Source organism: Cuculus canorus, chromosome 2 (assembly GCF_017976375.1).
Source record: "Cuculus canorus isolate bCucCan1 chromosome 2, bCucCan1.pri, whole genome shotgun sequence".
NCBI lineage: Eukaryota > Metazoa > Chordata > Aves > Cuculiformes > Cuculidae > Cuculus > Cuculus canorus.
Window position 1 is genome coordinate 109,109,671 of NC_071402.1, and position 19,486 is coordinate 109,129,156.

General features: G+C 40.2%; 1 protein-coding gene across 5 annotated transcripts in view; it reads left to right on the plus strand.

Moving 5' to 3' along the window:
- BMPER (BMP binding endothelial regulator) overlaps nt 1-19,486 on the plus strand; it is a 151,381-nt gene that overhangs the window by 70,068 nt on the left and 61,827 nt on the right. For 4 of the 5 annotated variants that reach the window (XM_054059623.1, XM_054059625.1, XM_054059622.1 and 1 more), the window contains 5 exons: nt 7,131-7,230; nt 10,564-10,673; nt 11,307-11,447; nt 13,659-13,763; nt 18,872-18,917. In XM_054059623.1, the coding sequence (XP_053915598.1) occupies nt 7,131-7,230; nt 10,564-10,673; nt 11,307-11,447; nt 13,659-13,763; nt 18,872-18,917 (502 nt within the window). The remainder of the gene's footprint in view (nt 1-7,130; nt 7,231-10,563; nt 10,674-11,306; nt 11,448-13,658; nt 13,764-18,871; nt 18,918-19,486) is intronic. The other variant, XM_054059624.1, reaches the window with a different exon arrangement.

Below are 19,486 nucleotides of genomic sequence, written 5' to 3' on the forward strand. Positions count from 1 at the left end.
CTGCCCCTGGAAAAAGCCTGAGGAGTTGAACTCTCCAAGAGAAGGATCTATAAAATCCAGCTCCCAAAGCAGAAAAAGTATGTGGGCTCCAGCTGAGAGCACCCAGCACTTGGCATAGTTGTGGGCCAGTCTGGAACACAGATATCGTTAAATCCATGTAGGAACTAGGGAAAACCCAAACCAAACCAAAGCTAAATAAGAAAGACAGGAAGAAAAATGCCTCATCTCATGGGAACAGTGCAATAAGTATGGGGGACAGACCTTTTTATGTCCCATAGCCCCTGCTAATCTAGGAATAGAGATGTTTCAGGAGCAGCAGAAGTAACAAAGCTCCGTTTCTATAGATGTGTGGACCTTGCTCCTTTATGTGCCTTAACTGCAATAATCTGAGCTTTCCTCCAGCACCTCCATGAACAAGCACCAGGTGAAAGGCAGAAAGTCGGGGGGATGCTGCCTGTATGTCCAGCTTCTGCCTGACACTGTGGGATGCTTTCTGGTGTCCCTTCTAAGGAAAGAAATTGGGGGTTCTCTACTCTCTGCAGCAGTCTGGTTTTGACAAAGCTTGTAGGAACTTAATATGCTTGAGATCTTAATGTCAGTTTGATTCTTGCTGTTTTATCTCTGTCTACCTTTTTCAGAGGAATCCCTTGATCATTTGTGGGTGGAGCTGATCAGGGATGCACAAGCTGCAAGTGAATGTGGTTTGTGCCTGCATAAGCCTTCTTTCCTTAGGAAATCAGCTTGAAAGGGGAAAACTACACATCACAATTAAACCTTTTGGGGCCTCCGAGTGAAGAGGGACTGTTTACAACATCACTTTCAACAGAGCCAACTGCTCAGTGAGTAAGCCCTGGAGGGGAGAGGGCTGCTGGCTGTTCAGCTGCTAGGCTCCGCAGCTAGGCTATTGGGTCAGTGAGTGATTTAATTTTAGCTAGATTGTGAAGCCAGATGCACTATAATCCCAGCAACACTTCTGCACAGCGCTATTAGACTGGAGAAATATGACCAAGTGCCGGTTGCCCTGAGTCCCCCAGCTGAGAGCAGAGCACCGCGTGACCTTCCCTGAGGAGCCCTTCTGCAGTTACAGCAACTGTGGAATTTTAGGAGCAGTGTCTCTGCCTGTGCATACCTAAAGAAAGCTACTGTGCATCCCAAGATTTTATTTTCCAGAATGTTCACTTTCACCCAAGGCAGTAAATACCCCTGTCCTTCACCTCCTCACAGAGGAGTGTCAGTATGAACTGTGTTTAGAGACTTGAAAGAACCAGGTTCAGCAGCAGTCTGATTTTGAAGTGGAGGAACATGCCCCCGAACAGCGTACTTTAGTCTGTCAGGGGATGCTGTGGTATTTGAGATATGCATTTGCAAGCAAACACAGCACCCCACTTCCCTCTGAAAAAGAGAAAATTTCTTTTCTTCATCCAAGTAATCCCAGGAAATGTGACTCTCAAGAAGTTTAATAGATGGCAAGACTGAATTGACATAAGTCACTTTGTACACATGGCATTTGATTGGTGGAAAGCATGACAGTATTTTAGAGGCTTCATCCTTTCTTAAGTTACTAAGTAATGGGTAATTTAGATAATTCCTCATCAGATGGATACACCCATGTATAAATTAATTCCAAAAGACTGAGGCTTTTTGGTTCCTGGTTTTAGGTCACGATATTCTAACTGTGACACTTTGCAACTGCACTTGCGATTAGCTAAGAGCTCGGAGAGCTGCATTTACATTATTTATAGGCAAATGATTGAAATTTCTTATTACTATGGTTTGTGGATGACACACTGTACCTATATACTCATATCAGAAGGATGCACATGAAGGGAGAAGTGGTGGAACCAAACTCTTCTCTGCTAGGAATTGATGGAGTTCTTTAGGCATCTCTTGGCTGTGTCAAGGAATGCCTTTGCATCAGGCTGAGAGAAAACAGAAGGAAACAATAGTTTAAGAATTGTGCCTTTTCTTTGCTCCAGAGTTTGCTCTAGAAATTTATTTGTAAGAATCTTTCAATTTACCATTTCTAATCTGTGTAGATTTTAGCTAATATTTGAGACATTTAAGACAATATTTTATATCCACTCTCGTCGGCATGATCTGGTACTAAAACAAAGAAGAGCTCTTTAGAGCATTTGCTCAATATACAGTTATTAGGACACCACTTTAGACAGTCACTAGGACCACTTTCTAAAGCTATTATCCTAGCTAAAATAGGATTTGAGATCTAGATCCAGAGTTAAAAGATCTAGTGCATGCAAGGCAGTATAAATAACTGTTGTTTTGAACTGAAGCTCAACATCTCCCTATTCTGGATTTTATCCAATACTTTCTAAAGAAGCATTTTTAAAATCCTAGTCTAGACAACAGATCAGGCTGCAGGGATGTGGGAAGCTCTGGCTTGTTTTACCGTTTGTGCTTACGTGGAAAACTGTTTCACTACTTTGTGCATTTCCTGAAAACCTTCTCCCTCAGGTGATACTTCCAGGGAACTTTCACTGTGCATGACATGGCTGTTTCAGGGACCCTGAAATACTGTGTAAGGGTAAAGTTCCTCCAAGAGGATGTCTGCTGCATACTGCACCAGCATTCTTAGAAGAACCAGTGTGTCTTTTGTCTGCTTTGGGAGAGAGCACCTATTTTATTTCCAAATTCCAAAGTCTAAATATGGTACCCTCTCAATTGTGTGCCTGAAGTCTGCTTACATGATTACTTAACATGACACATCAGTAACTATGTATCATCTTATGGGTTTGCAAGCATGTTATTCCAGGGATGTCTTGAAGATGTTTGCATAGGGGATGTTGCTCATATATTTTATGAATTTAGCACACTTTTGGGAGGTAGTGAAATTCTTTACTATCACACAGTAATTATTATGTCAGACAGAGCTCCTGGTGGCCAACAAGCGTATGCAAGCCAGCACACTGTCCAATTCATGTAGGAAGCCTTACAGACATCAGCAAATATGGTGTATAAAATTAAAGTTCTGGCATGCCTTAATCTTTTTTCTCCAGAATGGTAATACTTATCATTATTTGAATCTCAAATAATATGTCTGTCTTGTTATCTGCAGATTTCTATCCATTGCCTTTATGCCATTGGCATCACAAAATGCGTAATGTCTCTTAATTTGTTCATAGTGGCTGTAGTCACCTGCACTGAGCTAGAGTGTTTGAAGGCAGTGAGTCATACAATTGTGTGTTAATTTGGTTTCTCTTGCCACTGGCGTGGGGCAGACTTGCTCAATAGTGACCCTGTTGAAGTTTCAAAGGTTTTTTCCCATGCTGATTGTGTAAAATCTTTATTCATAGCTGGAGACAACTTTGAACATCTGTCTTAGTTCTTACAGCAACCCCTGTGGAGGCTACAGTGTGCATCTGACCTTGCTCTAAATATCTGGAATATGTATTCTGGAGTTGAGAGAAATGTTGTGTTGATATTTCTTTATATTTTTTTTTCCCTTTTAAGGATAGCCTCACTGTTAGCAAATGAAACTTTCCACACTTCTAGAATGAAAGTTAAAAATGAATGCCTACAATTCTCTGTGAGCTGAATCCCAATGCCAGCACTTAGACAAAATGTTCTGCAAAAGCAATGGAAATTTTTCTTCTGTTGGAGGATTAGCAGAATCTTTTGAGCACAAGGTGAACATAGGGCAAAACTAGGGAGGAGTCTTTTAGATGATTTATAGCTTCAGTAAAGCACAGAGATAAAGCATAGAAGTGAAATGGAAAATGAGATGCCCACAAAAAACATAGTTCTTGATAATACCGAAGTTAACCTTTAACATTTAATATCATCTATATAAAATATTATTATGTTTAGACATTTATCAGTAGCAAAAAAATTGGGAGAATGGAAACCTCTCTCCTCCTGAGATTTCATGAGTGTTTTCAAGATCTGCTTATGACAAGGGCAGCTCTGCTGCCAATGGTCACTGTTCTTCCCTTCATGGTAGAATAAGCCCAGAGCTCTTGGAGGTTAATTGCAGCAGGCACCCAACTTTTGAGGAGATTTTGGACAGACATTTTTTTTCTGCAGACATTCCTCTCTCTGTCTGTCCTAGCACACAAGCTGCATACATGCTGCGCACCAGGCATGTGAGTAGCCTGCCCAGAAACTGCACTCTATCCTTCATCCAGTGTGTCCAGCAAAGTCAACCACAGCCTGAATGGTCTCCCAACTCTACTACGTTCCTTGTGTCCTCATTGAACAGTGAAGTATCATATTAGAGGTGGGGGCTTGGCAGAAGTAGATGAATGGGTAGCTAGACTAGCTCCATGTCTTTGTTTTCGGAAAGACTCATCTGTCTTTCTCAAAGATGGACCTCTTGTGAGAGAGGAGGAAAAGTGGTATTTCATCTTCCCCTCTCTTCTGTCTCTTGAGAAAGCTGCTATTGAGATGAGATCTCAGCCCATACCACTCTCTGAGCCAGTGCCAGGGAGACTCTTGTTTTGCAGGTAAGAGCTGGCAGCCGGACTTATAGTGGGTTTCTTTTGTCTCTGAAGTGGAAAGTGAATCTTTTCATTGTAGACTGTAGATATCTTAGAAAATCTGTTACCTCTAGAGGACTGTGAACTGCAGCAGCATCCTCTGATTAAAGCTTCACGTTGCTCAAGGATTTATTTGCTTAGCTCTTGAATTGCATTTCTCACAGGAAGCAGATGTCGCTTGTACTTTATTGGTCTGTGCTGGCTTCCAGTTCAGGTTTGATTTTACTGGAAGATGTTGCTTCAGACATGGAATATTCTGGCTGCCTGGGAGGTGTTCTGCTTAACAGGGAAATGTGAGCTAAAAGCTGTAGATGTAATTGGGAGGTGGAGAAGGCAAGGTGTTTACTGTGCAGTTCCCACTGTGGCCTAGGTCATCCAAAGCCAATCTTTTAGCTTTCCAGACTTACTTTTTTCCCTTGATTTTTTTTATTGAACTTCTGTTGCACTGTTTTTTTTTTTCTATGCAGCTTTTTTTCCATGCAGTTTAAATCACTGGCAGCACTAGCTAATGCTGGTATTCTGAATGCTTTGTGACTTTTGAATTGTGAGGCTTTTAATAAAACAAAGATGTTGTGTAGGTTTTGGACATTTCTTTGCAGTGCCCAGTGGGCTATCTCTCTAAGCTCTGTAGGGCAAGTAGAATTATTCTTGCCTTAAATGGTACATGTTGATTTGTTTCAGGCTGTTTTTGAACTTGCACCCTGACATGATACTCAAATCTGGCAGAGCCTATCTGGGGCAGCAGGAAGCTAGAAAATAGTTAGATGTTAAAAGCAGTATTACAGCTGGAAGCAGGGGTAGCAGTGGCATAAAAGGGGAGATGCAACTGGACTTAGATTTGTGCAGAGAAGGGGCCAGTAAAAAAGGTAAAAAAGGAGCAATAAACAAAAGACTGAAAAGAACAAATATTTCCTATCATCCATGGCATTTTGGATTTAAAAATATACATCTATACAACAGGCTGCAAAGGCAATGTCTCAATAATGTGCTAAGCCTGAGCTTTGATTCAATCTGTCAGAGAAGCAAGGCTTCAGAGCAATTGAGACATAGGATAGAATGGACCTGTGCTCACCATGTGTTAAAGCATTGCTTTATCTTCCGTGGTTGTATCTATGATCCTGTCACCAGACTATCTGAGGTCTCTGTGCTCTGCTTTCCCATTTGCTGAGTTGTCACCAAAGTTTGAATTTTGTCTTCTCTTAGCCTTATTCCCTGGGTTGAATGATGGTGTTGCTTCAGAAAGCCCTTCTTTGGTATTTTCCCTTTCATTCTGCACTTGTGTCTCTTCTTACAGAGCTATTCCCTGAGCATCATAAGGAACATCAGTGAAGAATTCATTTTGTTTTGTAAAGTTTCTGTTCTGACCCTTAATTTAGAGCAGTCATTTAAACCCACAATAAACTCTGTGTTCCTGCATGCCGCAGTGAAAGAATTACGAGCAGTCCTTAGCCATGTGCATTCAGGATGCTTTGGTAGCCCCATGGGGCAGGTAGACTTCAGTGCCTGAAAACTTATTATAGAACGAGGGTACAGTCGGTATGTTATTTTCTGTATAATAGTGTATATGTGGGTCTGCCTGTATGTAAAAGCTTTTACATGATTCACTGAGGCCATTAGGAGTGGAATGGCATACCATCATTTCAGACACAGAGCTCTTGAAAATGAACAGCTTTTTCCATCTTTCCCCAGGGAGCGCCGAGAGACATCCAGTGTGTAGGTGGGGGGAGACTGTTCATAAGTCTTCCATCACAGCATCCAGGAATACAAAGCTTACTGTTGGGATGTGCCTGCAGCTCTGAGTGATAAATAATAGAGGGCAGTTAGATGAAAAGGGCTGACTTCTCTTGCTAAGACAAAGATGGACTGATTTTTAAAGTTTAACAACCTGGACCTCGTGCATATGGAGCACATGTTGGTAGAGTGTCCAGAACTAAACACTCAGTATTCTGTGAGCATGGTGAAGTAATCAGGCAACAGAGCAGAATGAGAACAAAGGTCTCTTTTGACTGACTTAAGCTTAAACTTCTATTCTGTGTTTTCATCTTTGCTGTGCTTTTTGCCTCTCTCTGTTTCTGCTATTCATTGATACACCAGGTTGCTTATTTTTTTCTTATTTTTTGCCACATTCATTCTCAAAATTTCGTATACCCTCTTGGATTTCAGTCCTCTGAAGAAAGCAGACTTTCTGGATTTGCATAGTTGGACTTGGAGGCTAAAAAGAATGTACTTTCTTAAGTGATTTTGGCTTATTTGGTTTCTGAGGTCATGGACCTTGTACAAGAACACCTGCTATCATCTTGCTTCAGCTCTTAATCCCTCTCCCAGACAAGCCTATAAGGGCATGGCATAGGAGGTGAAGAATAATATAAAAAATTGCTCAATAACTACTGTTTCTTCAGCTATTACAATCATTGCTTGAGAGAATGAAAACATATAAATAATCCAAGGTTTCTGCAAGCAATATAGAAAGTGTTACAGGACAGTTGTGCACATTCCTTTTACATCTATGCAAGCAGAAATTTCCTTTGGCAAATACTTCTTTGGCCAAGGGTTTTCAAAACTTGTTACCAATCTGTGTGTGTATTTCTACTTGCCATGCTGCTTTATTTTTTTCTAACTTAGTCTGTTTTCCTTCAGGGTGGCATGACACAGTGCATCCAAGAAGTCTGCCCCATTCTCTCATGTCCTCAGCACCTCAGTCACATTCCTGCTGGACAGTGTTGCCCCAAATGCTTAGGTGAGTGGTTTTTTCCCCTGGAAATTTTGTAACTGGTATGATATTTTTCTGAATAGCATCTTTTATACCAGTATTTCACAATACTGCTAAATTCTAGGAGATGGAAGAGACAGTGCTTAGTGGAGTTCTTAATCTATAGGTTTAAACAGGTAATTAGGATCAGTATGCAGGATGATTTTGAGTGGTACTGAGTAAGCAGCTGCATAAGAACATTTGAGCATAGACCAGTTGGCTAACTTAGAGAGTTAAAAATAGAGATGATTCCCACCTTCTTTACATGTTCTACAAAGGAGGTTGAAGTGGGAAGAAATGTTTCGTTGGAATTTGCCACAAAAAAAGGCTTACCCTCTTATTTTCATTCAAGTGTGCATTTGCATTCTTGGTTTTGAGGAAATGCAGGTCAGAGGAACCTTCTGGACTGAAATTGCATTCTTAGAAGCTGTTGCCACAGAGGACAGGGACCCAGGAGTCTGGCTCATGGTTGCCTTCTTAAGGTGGAATCACAGTTTCAGCCAGGAATATTTTCAATTATGTCTTTCCAATGCATTTTAGAGGAGTAAGTCAGATACCTCTAAGAAGGGCTAGTTCTTCCAAGTCAGGCCAAGGAAGGCAGTGACTTTGAAAGCCCTTATTTAGATCCTACCATGACCGCAGATCCCACAAATTGACTTTTCTCAGCATATTTCTCTATTTCATAAACAAGGAGCACTTACAATCTACTAAGTAAATTAACTTTAATTTGGTCTATGAGGTTATAACTAGGTTTGGAAAATTTTCAGAGCTGATAATTCACAGTTCTTCAACAGAAACTTTCTATCCATTTGATCTTATCTTTACTACTATCCAAAGTCTGTTTCCAGGGCTAGGTTAGGGATACAGAGGGGCCTGGCCTTGGAGGCAGCTAGCCATAGAGATTTCTAGCTTTAATACTTAACATTTTTGACAGCTCAAAACAAACCTGAATGTATTTATTTGCTAACTGTGAATTGCTACAAATAAATATCTGCCTGGAACATATAACTGCAGCACTAGAGAGTAATACACTAGAGGAATTAAATGAAGAGGAGAACAGTTCAATCACTGAGCTTCTGTTTTGGCTGAGGACATTTTTGCTTTCTGTCTGTAAAATCCCGTTGTCCTCGTTGTCCTCTCCACCCCATGCTTTTCCCAACTCAACCTTCCCCTCTTTGATTTAGGCATTCAAAACACAACTATAATTTTTTACTCCTTCATGGGGATTCTTTTTTCAGATTCTTTTTTTCCCCTCCCAGAAATGCCTGTAAATGAGTTCACTAATAATAATGATTTTCATTTTGTGCAGTCTTTGCTCTAAGACATGTCATGTACCTGTGAATAGATAATGTCTGTTCCCAGGGAAGTGTTAAAAGTTTTGGAGCCGAGTTAGAGCCAAGGGATGTGTAGCGTGCTGCATGGCAGTTGGGAAAGAGAAACATTTACAGGGATGCTGAGACATGGTTTTTAAAGTATCACGTGGAGGACCTCCCTGCAATTGAATTCCTGATACTCAGCGTATGTAGTTTAGAAGAATGCAGTGGACTCTACTGGGACTTGAATTATTAGTTTAACTAGTGGTTATGAGCCAGCAAAGCTGACCATTAACACAATATCTTCACCATCACATCTTTTAAAGTGGTAACTCCTTTGTCAGTGGCTTTTTACCAACTATTTGAACTGAGTTGGCCACCCGGAATTGTGCTGGGTGGTTTGCAAGGCATGGCAAGGGGGTGTAAGATAGAACTAGACTTCTGTTCACTTGTTGACATAAGTTATGTGATTGAAGTCCTGGCTCCACATAGAGCAGTAGAAGTGTTGTTACAGGTGGAACTATGGCTGGGCTTTGCCCATAAGTAGTGCATGGATGTAGAGCAGTTCCATTTAGGGCTACTGAGCATCCTCGAATGTTTTTGTTTATCAGTCCAGCAAGAGAAATTAAGACTTTTCAGAAAGATGAACATTCAGTAAAAGGAAGGCTGGTTATGCCAGCACAGTTTAGTCCAGAGTAGCTAATTTGCAAAAGAAAGGTGTTCAAATTATGTCTAACTGAACAACAGCAATTATTTCTTGACTTTTAGTTAATAGTTATTTTAACATTAGCTTTGTAAAACCACAAGGCAAATTAAATGGATTTTGCTGTGTGCTTATCCTTTTGTTTGCCTATATCTCAGAGGAAAATGGAACTTTTTAAAAAGCTGTTCAACATTTATCAAGAATTATTGAAAAGGGAAGGATCACATTGTGCCAAGACCTGGTGATTTGAGAGCTAAAGTATTTGCCTAGTACTTAGTGACTTGTTTTATGTACTCATAGTGGCTATTCCCTACACTGGAATCGATGCCCATTTAACAACAGACCTCAGAAATGATGAGCCAGGAGACTGGCAGCCACTCATAAAAGAACATATTAGTTGGCTACCACCAAAAATAAACAGAGGAAAGTATAAAAAAACTAAGAAGATAACCTTAGTGATTTCATGTGAGTTTTTGTAAAGAGTATGTTTATGTATTACAATGGTCACTTGTTTAAAATAACCTACTAGGAAACAGGCTGAGGAATAAGAGAAGCCTGCAGAACTGCAAAGTGTATTGCAGCTGTGACCTGAAAGTACTTGCAGGATTGCAAAACTTCAGGAAGCATTTGGTATTGATGCTGCCTTGTATAGTGCTCTAAAACCTGCCTTGCTCTCATGAAATCCAGATATTTTATGGGTTATGGAAACTAAATATCTTGTGTTACCCTCATTCTGCTCATAAATGATGCAAATGCCTGTATTTCCTGGGGGCTTGCGTGAACACGGTACACCAAGTTATCTTAATGAAACTGGACAACAACTATGGTTCTTTTTTGCATCGGTGTCACTGAGTTGATTAAGTTTGGCTGCTGTGAACCCCTGAGGTAGATATGCTAAAACCAGTTAAGGCTGCTTTATTTGATAAGTTATTGCAGTAAGTTAAAGACTGTTTAAACTAGTTTAAGTGTACCTACCCTAAGAGTTTGCAGTGCTTACTTTTTATTCCTTTAGCTACACTGCACACTTTATGATGAGAAGGAGAAGAAAGATTTTTCCAATAAAAACATGCCATAAATCATATTTATGTTCCCTCCCACGGTAGAATTTGTACAGATGAATGTGTGCTAGAAGAACAGTGAACTGTTAAAAGTACATTTTTTTTTTTCACGCCAAAATGGAAACACATAGCAAATGACACATTGCACATGAATTTGGTCTGGTGACAATAAGCCCTACTATTATTGTTGACAACATGGCATCTTTTCAACCACATTCTGTTTCTATTACTGTTTATTTATATTCAGGACAGAGGAAAGTGTTTGACCTCCCATTTGGAAGCTGCCTCTTTCACAGCAATGTATATGATAATGGATCCTCATTTATTTATGACAACTGCACAATGTGTACATGCAAGGTGAGTCCACAGTGCTTTGGTATGGCGTACTGGTTGTCTGGCTTAGCAGTAATTTGTAAGGCTGTGCAGCTGTAAGCCCGGATACTGTTCTTTGGCATCTTGTGTGGTCCCCAAGAATCTGATGCAAAGAGCACTTGCAATTGTGTTAGCAAAGTTTAAAAAGTTACTGACTGCCTCAGCTGAGAAACGATGCCTGACTCAATGACTCAATGTGATGCAAAATAAAGTTACACAAATTATGCAAACCCATTTAAGTTTGCATTACAGTGGAAGAGGTGTTCTAAATGGTGAATAGCACACCTCTGCTGAAGGGCAGTGGGTTTTTTTAGTTCCTCTAGCATGACTGTGACTACTTGCATTTTTGCACCTAGGCACAAAATGTGAGAGTATCACCAAAACAGTAAGATTTTGCAGGCCAACAGAAGTACAAGCTGGGCTTTATCTTCTCAGACCATGAAAGATTCCCTTAATCTAGTAAATAATTTTTATTTTCTTTGAGATGACATATTCAAATCGTTGGGCTGTAGCTTGGGTGGATGCAATGACTGCAAGCAGAAAAGTTATGGTAAGGACACACAGGAGGTCAAACCTCTTGGTGATAATTTCATTATTTCCTTTTGTCCTTTTACCTAGGATTCAACGGTGATATGTAAGAAGAGGTGCTTACTTCCTGGTGAATGCAATAAAAACACAGACCAATGCTGCAAGGAGTGTGTCTCATATATCTCTCCTGAGGAAGTGAAAGTGTGCAAGTTTGGGAATAAGGTCTTCCAGGTACAGTTTTAGGTGTGGCTCAAAAATAGATGCCATTGTAATAACTGAAACAGCATGACTTTATTGTAAATTAGTATTGTGGCTTGTTTTTTAGCAGAATACTCACCATCCTGGTTGATGATGGAATAACTCGGAGGCAAAGCTTTGCAAAATTTGCCATCTGTTTCTTTTCTTAGTTTGTGTAAATTCTGCTGATACACAGCAGTTAAAGATTAGTCCCTTCTTGATGTGACATGTTGTGTCCCTCTCCATATGCAGACATTCAAACTGCCATTTCATGACAAGTAATGCATTTTTAGTAAGAGGCAGTAATGTTCTGCTTTTCCAAACAAATGCTGATATTCACAGAGAAGATATTCTGACTGGTATGTAGGCCTTATCTGCTGAGTGAAAGAGCCTTTTCTATAGCTGAGCCAGCAGGAGCTGTATGAAGTTCATCTTGGCTGAAAGTTACTCATCTTGATTTACTACATTTCGTGTCTCTGCTGAGGACAGTACCCCTGACATCTTATATTGGGACAGCCATGTCATAACTGTTACTTACTGGCCTCTCACCCAATGTTTTCAAATCACAAGGGATTCCCTGCAGAACGCTTCAGCTATTACTAAAAACCTATTTGTTTTTCCAAGTGGTGTGGCTTTTTTCACACTGTGTCAGAAAAAGATTCTGTCACCTCATAGGCCATCTGTGAATTAAGAGACCCTTGAATCAGATCAAATGTTAAATCCTTTGTGAATACTTGGTTTGCTCAGCCAGAATTGCTTCCCATTTATTCCATCTTTTGTGTACATAGCTGAAGTGTTTATTCTGGAAATTACATGTGAACCTACTGTATGCTGAGGCTATACTCCATCTGATTGGCACTTTCACACTGGTGCTATTGTGCTTCAGGAACAAATGGCTGCTTCTTAAGGCACCCAACTAAAATATTCTGCTTCTTGTGAAGATTTTATTATATTACTAAGTACTATATGGAGCAAGAAAAAATAACGGGACAGTACACCCATTTCTGGCCTCATGTGCAGAAGGTAAATCCAGCATCACTCTGTTGAAGTTAATGATCTAACGTAGGTAGAATGGGAACAGCTGTGAGACAAAAAAATCTGTGTAACTGCGGGCAGTCTGCTATGATATGTTCTGGTACCTTAGAAGATGCTTGGAAAGAAGTCATTAGAGGCCCACAAGAACACGTGCTGCATCAGGAACACCAGGCAATTGTAAGATGGCCTGGAAACCAAAGATAGGGGAGAGACAGTTCTTTGACCAAGCATGTTGAACTGAATAAGTTAGGTTCCATGGCATTTCAAATTTAATCTGTTTTTCTCTCTGGTCAGAACATCATGTTGAGGTGGGCACATAATTGTTCACAGCTGTCTGGTTGGACTGCCTGCTTCTGTCAGGTCTATCCTCATCCTTCCTTTTCAGCAGCCCTGCAAACAGAAAGCATGCACATATTGGCTCTAAGCGGGCTAGTGCAAGACTGTAAGTGGATGAGACAGAATGTTTTAGGAACCACATTTGGCAAATGCAGCACTATATAAAAAGGAGTCAGGGCAGTTCCTCAGGCAATCTTTCCCAAGTAAGTAGGGACAGGACCAAGAGGCATATTTTGCTTTGCACCTAATACTTCAAGAGCCATACATTGACTGTCTTACCTGCTCTGCATGTGAGAATTTGAGCACTGCATATCTTCTAAACATTTTCAGATGTTTAGCAGATCAAGTATATGTGAAAGTGCTGTAAGTAATCTAAATTAGAATTCATTATTTGACTGTTCTTGCCCTAAGTCAAAATGATGCTGCATCTGGGAATAAATTCACTATATGTTGACATCTTAATCAAATACTTTCACATGCAACAACTTAAAGACATCACTCAACCCAATGAATCAGGTTTTTCCAATTATGTGAGCTTAGATGAAAATTTGTGGTAGGTGTGATCCTCATACACTTACTGGAGAGAAAACAATGCAAATAATCAGGACACTAATGAAAAATGCAAATATGAGGGCCAAAGGGAAGAAAACCCTGCTGAATTTGATCTTTATCTTTGATCCAACTGGCCATGGACAGACACTTCAAAATACTTTAGACTAAACAATGACACAGTGCCAACAGGGAAAGTCATAGTTTTCTTGTGCAATGATACATTGCTGAAATAGCTTCCTGTTGCCACCCCAGCTGATACTATATCATGTTCCATTTTTGCAGGATGGAGAGATGTGGTCCTCTGTGAACTGCACCATCTGTGCTTGTGTGAAAGGCAAGACAGAGTGTCGCAAGAAACAGTGCATTCCAGTCAGCAGCTGTCCTCATGTGAGTTTTTTAAAAGAACAGAGCTTTCTTCTCTTCTTTTTCTCCACCGTTATCTTCTTCAGTGTTTCATGGAAGTGTGTGCATGGCAGTAGGGCATACCAATTGGAAAGAAGGGATCCTCTGGCATATTAATTGAGGTTGGCATTTCCCAAGTGTGCTGCCCTGAATATGGTCTTCCTGGCTCTGCCCTTGCTCTGAATACTCTGCGCTCCTTTTCCCCTCTTCCCTTTAACTTTCTCTGTCCCAAGTATCTGCACCAGAACATCTCTTTCACATATATTTAATAGCTTTATAGAGTGGTGCAATGACCATGTTACTATTTCAACAGCATGGGTATTGTTATGGCAAACTGCAGGACGTTGTTGTACCTGAGTTTCTCAGTGCAAATCAGGCTTAATACTTGGTTGAAAATGTAAATTATACAAGGCAAAGCAAATGATTTCAGTCAAACCACGCTGCTTTCTCTGAGGCTTCAGCCTAAGTATTTTTTATTTGAAATTCTGAAGTGAACCCAAAGAGTGGCATAATTGTAACTTTACTTAATTGCTTCAAAAATTAGCATTACCTGAAACTTTGAGCTAAAGTCAGCCTTTGTTTCTTGAATTTCTGTCACTGACAAAATATTTTGGTTTAATGGCTCAAGCATTCAGAAGAGGGAGCTCTAAATAGCACCTCATGTAGGGGTAGATCTTTGAACAGAACTGCTGAAGAGAGAGCCAAGTCATTAGCATTACACCTTCTCAGCGTTTCCTTCTCCATCCTGGAAGCCAGTGGGGAAAATATGAGTCACAGACACCTAGGTGTAAAATTTTAAATGACAAACTCTAGTTTGTAAAATCTTGTACGTGTGAACTTTCAACAGTCAGAAGTGGTAGTAGAATAGTGAACTTGTACCTTGTTGCTCCCTGTTCTGCTGTGATAGTGGGCTACAAAAGTGATGCTTGCATCCTTAGAAGAGGGGACATCATTTTCCTGTCACTCTGGCACTCACTGCAGAGGGCAGTTCTGTTAATGGAACTCATGTGACTTGTTGCATACATCTTAACAACATCAGTTGAAGTGGCTTCTAAAACAAAAACGGTGGTGAGTAAAAACGCACCGTCCACAATTCTGCTGCAGAATAACTGTCTGACTGATGAACTCATTCAGTGTTAGTACACAATTTGTCCCAAAGTTAACGTGAAGTCCTAAATTGCGCTAGACCTCAGAGTTTAATTCTCAGGCAAAGTCCAGTTCCTTAGGGCTGAAAAGATCAGTTTTGTTACCATACAGCACTATTCCCTCCAGTATTTAACCAATCAACCTGCTCCTAGCCTTAACATGGAGTCTGCAACAAACTGCATGCGAACCCACCCTCCTCTGCAGATACAGATTACATTTCTGCTCTTCCAAGCTGAATTGGAAGGACAAGCAGGAGAAAGAATGTAAGCTCTAGAGTGAGATTTATTTTCCTATTCCAAGTGGACATCAAGTAATTTTAAAGCAAATAATGTATGCTAATGGATTTAAATCTTTTACTTTTCATCTGCGCTTTGCTCCTTTTGATGAGATATACTGTCACAAATCTATAAACATTAATTAAACACACCACATTGTTCAAGATAAAGATATATTACTGATTTTGATAATGAAAGTCTAGACATCATGTATAGAATTATGCTGCTGTCTTTGCAAACTGTAGGGGTTTGAACTCCGTTTCTTTTCACTCTTCACAATATTTTTGGCAGTAAGCAGTCTCTACTGGCTATTGAAGACTGCTATGGAAGGCTGTTTAGTGTCCCTTAGGGTGTCAGGCCCCATAAAGTTATTTCATTAAAACTGTGTTATGATACACACAACTGAATGTGAAAGGACTGAAGATTCACAAGGAAATTAGAGTATTATTCCTTGACTTCAGTGCTTTATCATGCAGTCAATGCACTTTGTGTGATGTGTGTTTTTTGGTGACTGAATATTGTTTGCTTTACCAACCTAGATTTTGGCCAATCATTTCTTAAAAGGATGTGTTTCAAAGCGAAACCATTTGTATTTTTCAATGTGCTAGTGGCAGGCTGAAATATTTTCAAAGACTGTTTCTGTCATTTATCTTATTTTCTCAGCAGGGCTATGCACATTTCTGTTTCTTCTATTCCTTTCTTTTTTGAGCGTGTAATCTTGTATCATTAATTACAGGAAGTGTCTGTCTTAGTTGCTTTTCATCTGCAGTGGAGGGAATGCCTATCAAATTCAATCTCTCCTGTCACATTTATAGTAAAATCAGTCCTTCTTGGGCTTTTAGTGAGCCTTGTGGCTTGTGTTTACTGTTTTTTACTTTCTGACCACTAACTCGACATAGACATTCCCTCTCTCAGTTACCTGGAATGTCAGCCTGCAAGGTGCAGTACACACTGGCCCCTATCCAGCAAACCTATTAAGCATGTGTCCTGTCCTGCTGAAGTTAGTAGGCCCTCCATGTGTGCTTAAACTTAAACACATGCTTAAATACTTCATAGAAGCAGAGTAATCTCAACACTTGGCAAGACTGAGTTTTAGAGATCCTTTAGACCTTTACTTACCTGTTTTGCTATTCTCTTGCCCTAGCGCTGCTCCAGCCTCTTTCTTGCCTTGTGCCTTTCCAATTACCCATCCTTATCATTTTCTGCCTCACTCCTCTCCTTATGCCTTTGCATTCCCCACTAGAAATGTAAGACTGTGGTAATGGTCAGTGGTCATGGACATGTTTCTTTTTGTACTGCTAAAGGAGAGTCTGGTGAATTTTACAACACACAGCCTTTTCTGAGCTCCAAGGTTGTGCAAAAGTTAACAGAATTAAATTCACAACATCTGAAGACATTTGCAGAGTTCCATTATGTAGGTAAATTTTGAACCCGTGAACTTCAAGTGAGTTGAAAATTTATTCAGAACACGTTCTCCCATCTCTAGCACAGACTGCATTTAATGTTATACACATCTGTTATTATTACAAACAAAAAGTTGCTGGTTTTACTCTACTGCCAAATGAGGCACAAAAAAACAACAGCTGTTGCTATTGCACAACCAAACAACTCCCTTCCCCCCCTCAATTAGTCTTGCCTTAAAAAAATAGAAAATAAAAACCTCAGACATAAAATTGAAAACCTCATAAAAAAAGAAGAAAAATCTGAGAAAATAAATAGACTCAAATGTGGTCTGATTATAAATATTCATAGGGAAAAATGGGATCACATCACTTAGCCCACTCCTAAGGGAACCCTCAATGCTAACGAACTCTTGCAGCACATGTTAGCAATAATGGGTTTCCTTATTCTACAAGACAAAAACAGGATCTTGGGCCAACATGGTGGCTCAAGTAACCAGCCTCAGCAGGCTGCCTTGGAGATTCCAATTTCACTTGAATTCTTGCCACTTCCAACTCTGCTGATGATTTCAACTCTTTTATTGAAACGGAGAGGTAAGGCCATGCAGTACGGTGTGTGGCATTTAGCCGCACAACCTCCATTTGTACAAATAAGTGTTGCCCATCTCTGAATATTTGTGTAGTTTTAACAATTCCTCCTTTAATGTGTTTTGTCCTAGCAGGTGCTTGGTAGGTCTCCTTATTGCAGCCTGGTCCTTTGCTATTCTTTTTGCTCTAGGGCCAGATGTCACACAAGCATCTAAGCACTGCCCACACTGCCAGTGAAACTGTGATCCAGCCTTTTTCTCAAATCCGGGTGTGCTGCAAGTCTGTTTACATGCAGGTGCACATTCAAAGACAAGCTTACATGCCCTACGGATGATGAGCCTGAGCACACTCATCACCAAGCTCTCACTCATGCCATCTGGGTATGTCAAGCACAAGCAGAATGGAGTGTGCTCCACACCAGTCTGCTGGCAGATACTTGGAGTTCATTTCCCTACATTGTCAAAAATTGGCAGCACAGTAAGCAGAATGGAAGGCAGACAGCGATAGGACTTGCTGCTTGTACCCACTTCCCCACTATCTGCATAGACCTGGCCTGTTTTCATGAGCTTTTCTGCACTATTGAGAACATTGATTTGGCAGAATAGCACAGCTCCATTTGCTCACTCTTGCTGGCCACTCCTTGCTCGCCTGCTTGTTGAGGAACTGGGGCAGTGATCCCGCAGAGGGGACTTTCTCTATGTTCAGCTACAGTTAGAGCAAAGGGTTGGTCTAGGGAGCAGCACAGCTCCATATGCCTCTTCTTTCCCTGTATGCGGGGCGAGTTCCAATATCACCGTAAGTTCTATTACAACTCACGCCAGTTTTTACTTGGAAAAACACATCTTTCAGTCTGAAATTTTCCAGGCTTATTCTCTAGCTTGATGGTTAGCTTTAGGGAATTTAAGTAAAATCAGATACAACATCTTTTAATTTGATGAAGAATGAAAAGGAGCATGAAAACACAGAGACATACCTCCTGCTTCTAGCCAGCCTTGTATAAGACACAGCCATAAATAAAATTGACCTGGGCAGTCTGGTAAATAAAGACTGAAATCTTTTGTCCATGCTACTATAATTAAACCAAATTACTTGCTTTTAGATGTTGCATGTCCTTGGATGTGTGCCCACTGACTTCACTGGGGAGACTGGTCCATGACTGGTAATATGAATTGGTGAGAAATACCACAAGATTTAGCCATGAAAGAAATCTCACCAGGCTAGATCTCTACTAGTGCCTCACTCCTTCCTTCATTTTTGAAGGAAAAATGGATGATGTGGGGGAAGTGTGGAGCAGAGCACACTCTATGTGGTGACTAAAAAGGTGTGCATAGGAAATGTATTGTATATATTTTGGGAGGTGAGGGAGAGGGTAGAGATCTTGTTAACCCCATGACTAGTCTGCTTTAGATATCCATGAATACATGAGTCCAAAATTCTCTCACACTCTCTCTAAAGAGAAAAGTGGTAACAGAGAACCCTTTTAGTAGTTCATTTCTTATAAGACTGCCAGGAAGCTCTTTGAATAGTTCTGTCTGTTTTTAGCACCTGATATTTGAAGCTGTAACCAGGGCATTGAGTTCAAACACAACTTGAACTATTTTCAAAGGCTTATCCAGCCTTACAACATAACAGTCATTGCTCCAAAAACTCTTTCATTAAATCAGCCTGTCTTTCTCCCAATTAGGGTAAAATCCTGAACAGAAAAGGATGCTGTCCTATTTGCACTGAAAGTAAGTCATTTCTTCACATACTTTAAATACTTTTTATTCTTTCAAAGAAAATAAATACAGTAGAAGTATGTTTGCTTTTCTGCCTTCTTTTTAGAGGTGACTAAAGGGCAAGTGATTATTGCTGGCTACAGATTTTGCCTCCTATAAATCTGTAAATTCAAAATAATATGCCTGGGTATTTTATTTTTATTTTATTTCATTTTTTCTCCAAATGACACTATTTCTGTCAAATCTGAGGTGCTGCTTTTTGAAGGGTGTAGTTGGCTTGTGAAATTTGTAGGTAATAAAATAAGCAAATGAATAGACTTGTAACTTTTAGGACTGGGCACCTTTTATACCTGTAAATAACAGCCCAGCTCTGTGTGTATATAATCCAACACCTTTACACATGATTTGTAAGAGCTGAAAAAAGGTGTGCAGAAATCTGAGACACAGCCTGGGGCAGCAGAGGAAAGTACATTAGAAAGCTCTCCTTCTGCCTGTATGTTGTTTAGCTCTACCACCACCTTTTTATCCCTTTACTTCAGAATGATCATCTTATGACATTACTTGTGTTCTCTCCTAGTCAG